Source organism: Benincasa hispida, chromosome 12 (assembly GCF_009727055.1).
Source record: "Benincasa hispida cultivar B227 chromosome 12, ASM972705v1, whole genome shotgun sequence".
Taxonomy (NCBI): Eukaryota; Viridiplantae; Streptophyta; class Magnoliopsida; order Cucurbitales; family Cucurbitaceae; genus Benincasa; species Benincasa hispida.
In genome coordinates, this window is record NC_052360.1 from 57,093,627 (window position 1) to 57,094,979 (window position 1,353).

Here is a 1,353-nt window from a genome sequence, read left to right on the forward strand (position 1 = left end):
TTAAAACTTTCCACGGCCCGCCTCATGGTATCCAGGTTGAAAGAGATAAATTGAACAAGTATGGTCGCCCTCTATTGGGATGTACTATTAAACCAAAATTGGGATTATCGCTAAGAATTATGGTAGAGCAGTTTATGAATGTCTACGCGGTGGACTTGATTTTACCAAAGATGATGAAAACGTGAATTCCCAACCATTTATGCGTTGGAGAGACCGTTTCCTATTTTGTGCGAAAGCCTTTTATAAATCACAGGCTGAAAGGTGAAATCAAGGGACATTACTTGAATGCTACTGCAGGTACATGCGAAGAAATGATGAGATGAAAAGGGCTGTATTTGCCAGAGAATTGGGAGTTCCTATCGTAATGCATGACTACTTAACAGGTGGATTCACTGCAAATACTAGCTTGGCTCATTATTGCCGAGATAATGGTCTACTTCTTCACATTCACCGTGCAATGCATGCCGTTATTGATAGACAGAAGAATCATGGTATGCACTTCCGTGTACTAGCTAAAGCGTTACGTATGTCTGGTGGAGACCATATTCACGCTGGTACCGTAGTAGGTAAACGTCGAAGGGGAAAGAGACATCACTTTAGCTTTGTTGATTTACTACGTGATGATTTTATTGAAAAAGACCGAAGCCGCGGTATTTATTTCACTCAAGATTGGGTCTCTTTACCAGGTGTTCTGCAGTGGCTTCCGGTGGTATCACGTTTGGCATATGCCCTGCTCTAACGAGATTTTTGGAGATGATTCTGTACTACAATTCGGCGGAGGAACTTTGGGGCACCCTTGGGTGTGCATGCTACCCACATAGCTTAACATTAGGTCTTCTACGAGAGAAAAAAAGCATGTAGAAGTTGCCTTACTCACTTAGGGCGGGGTAATTGCCGGAATCGTCTCAGAACACCAATCATTAGAAGTGGACATCCCTTGTCGATCTCTTCACGAAGGATTGGAAACTAAGCTCTCCATAGAAAGCTGTACGAGAAGAGTTATCAACCGAAATGGGCCAACCAACATCCTCCACGGAAGACCATCGGAAAGAGTGAAGTCAAGCTATCTCTTACCCTCTTTACCTATTGTAATCCGAACGTACATGGTTTACATCATCCCGGGTTTCCTGTTCTAGTAGCCCTCTCTTCATTCGTAACATAACCCCATGCATGGATTTTCGAAGCACTCCACCACGAATAAGACCTAATCTTTTTTCTTACTTGCCTTTTCGATCATGATGTGAAAGTGAAACTCGCCCTGTGGTCTTCATTTTATAAGGAACTCTCTCAATCACAACTCAAGCAGTGAACAGAATTCCAGGCCTCATCATCATCCTTTATATGTGAAGAGAT

The 1,353-nt window shown here is 42.8% G+C and overlaps 1 protein-coding gene across 1 annotated transcript in view; it reads left to right on the forward strand.

Moving 5' to 3' along the window:
* The window catches only part of LOC120067032 (ribulose bisphosphate carboxylase large chain-like), a 2,041-nt gene extending 688 nt beyond the window's left edge, over positions 1 to 1,353 (forward strand). Inside the window, 5 exon segments of the mRNA XM_039018406.1 lie at positions 1 to 105; positions 108 to 258; positions 260 to 314; positions 317 to 696; positions 698 to 1,353. The exon segment at positions 1 to 105 is cut by the window's left edge and continues 181 nt beyond it. Coding sequence (XP_038874334.1) covers positions 1 to 105; positions 108 to 258; positions 260 to 314; positions 317 to 696; positions 698 to 821 — 815 coding nt within the window. The 3' untranslated portion in view covers positions 822 to 1,353.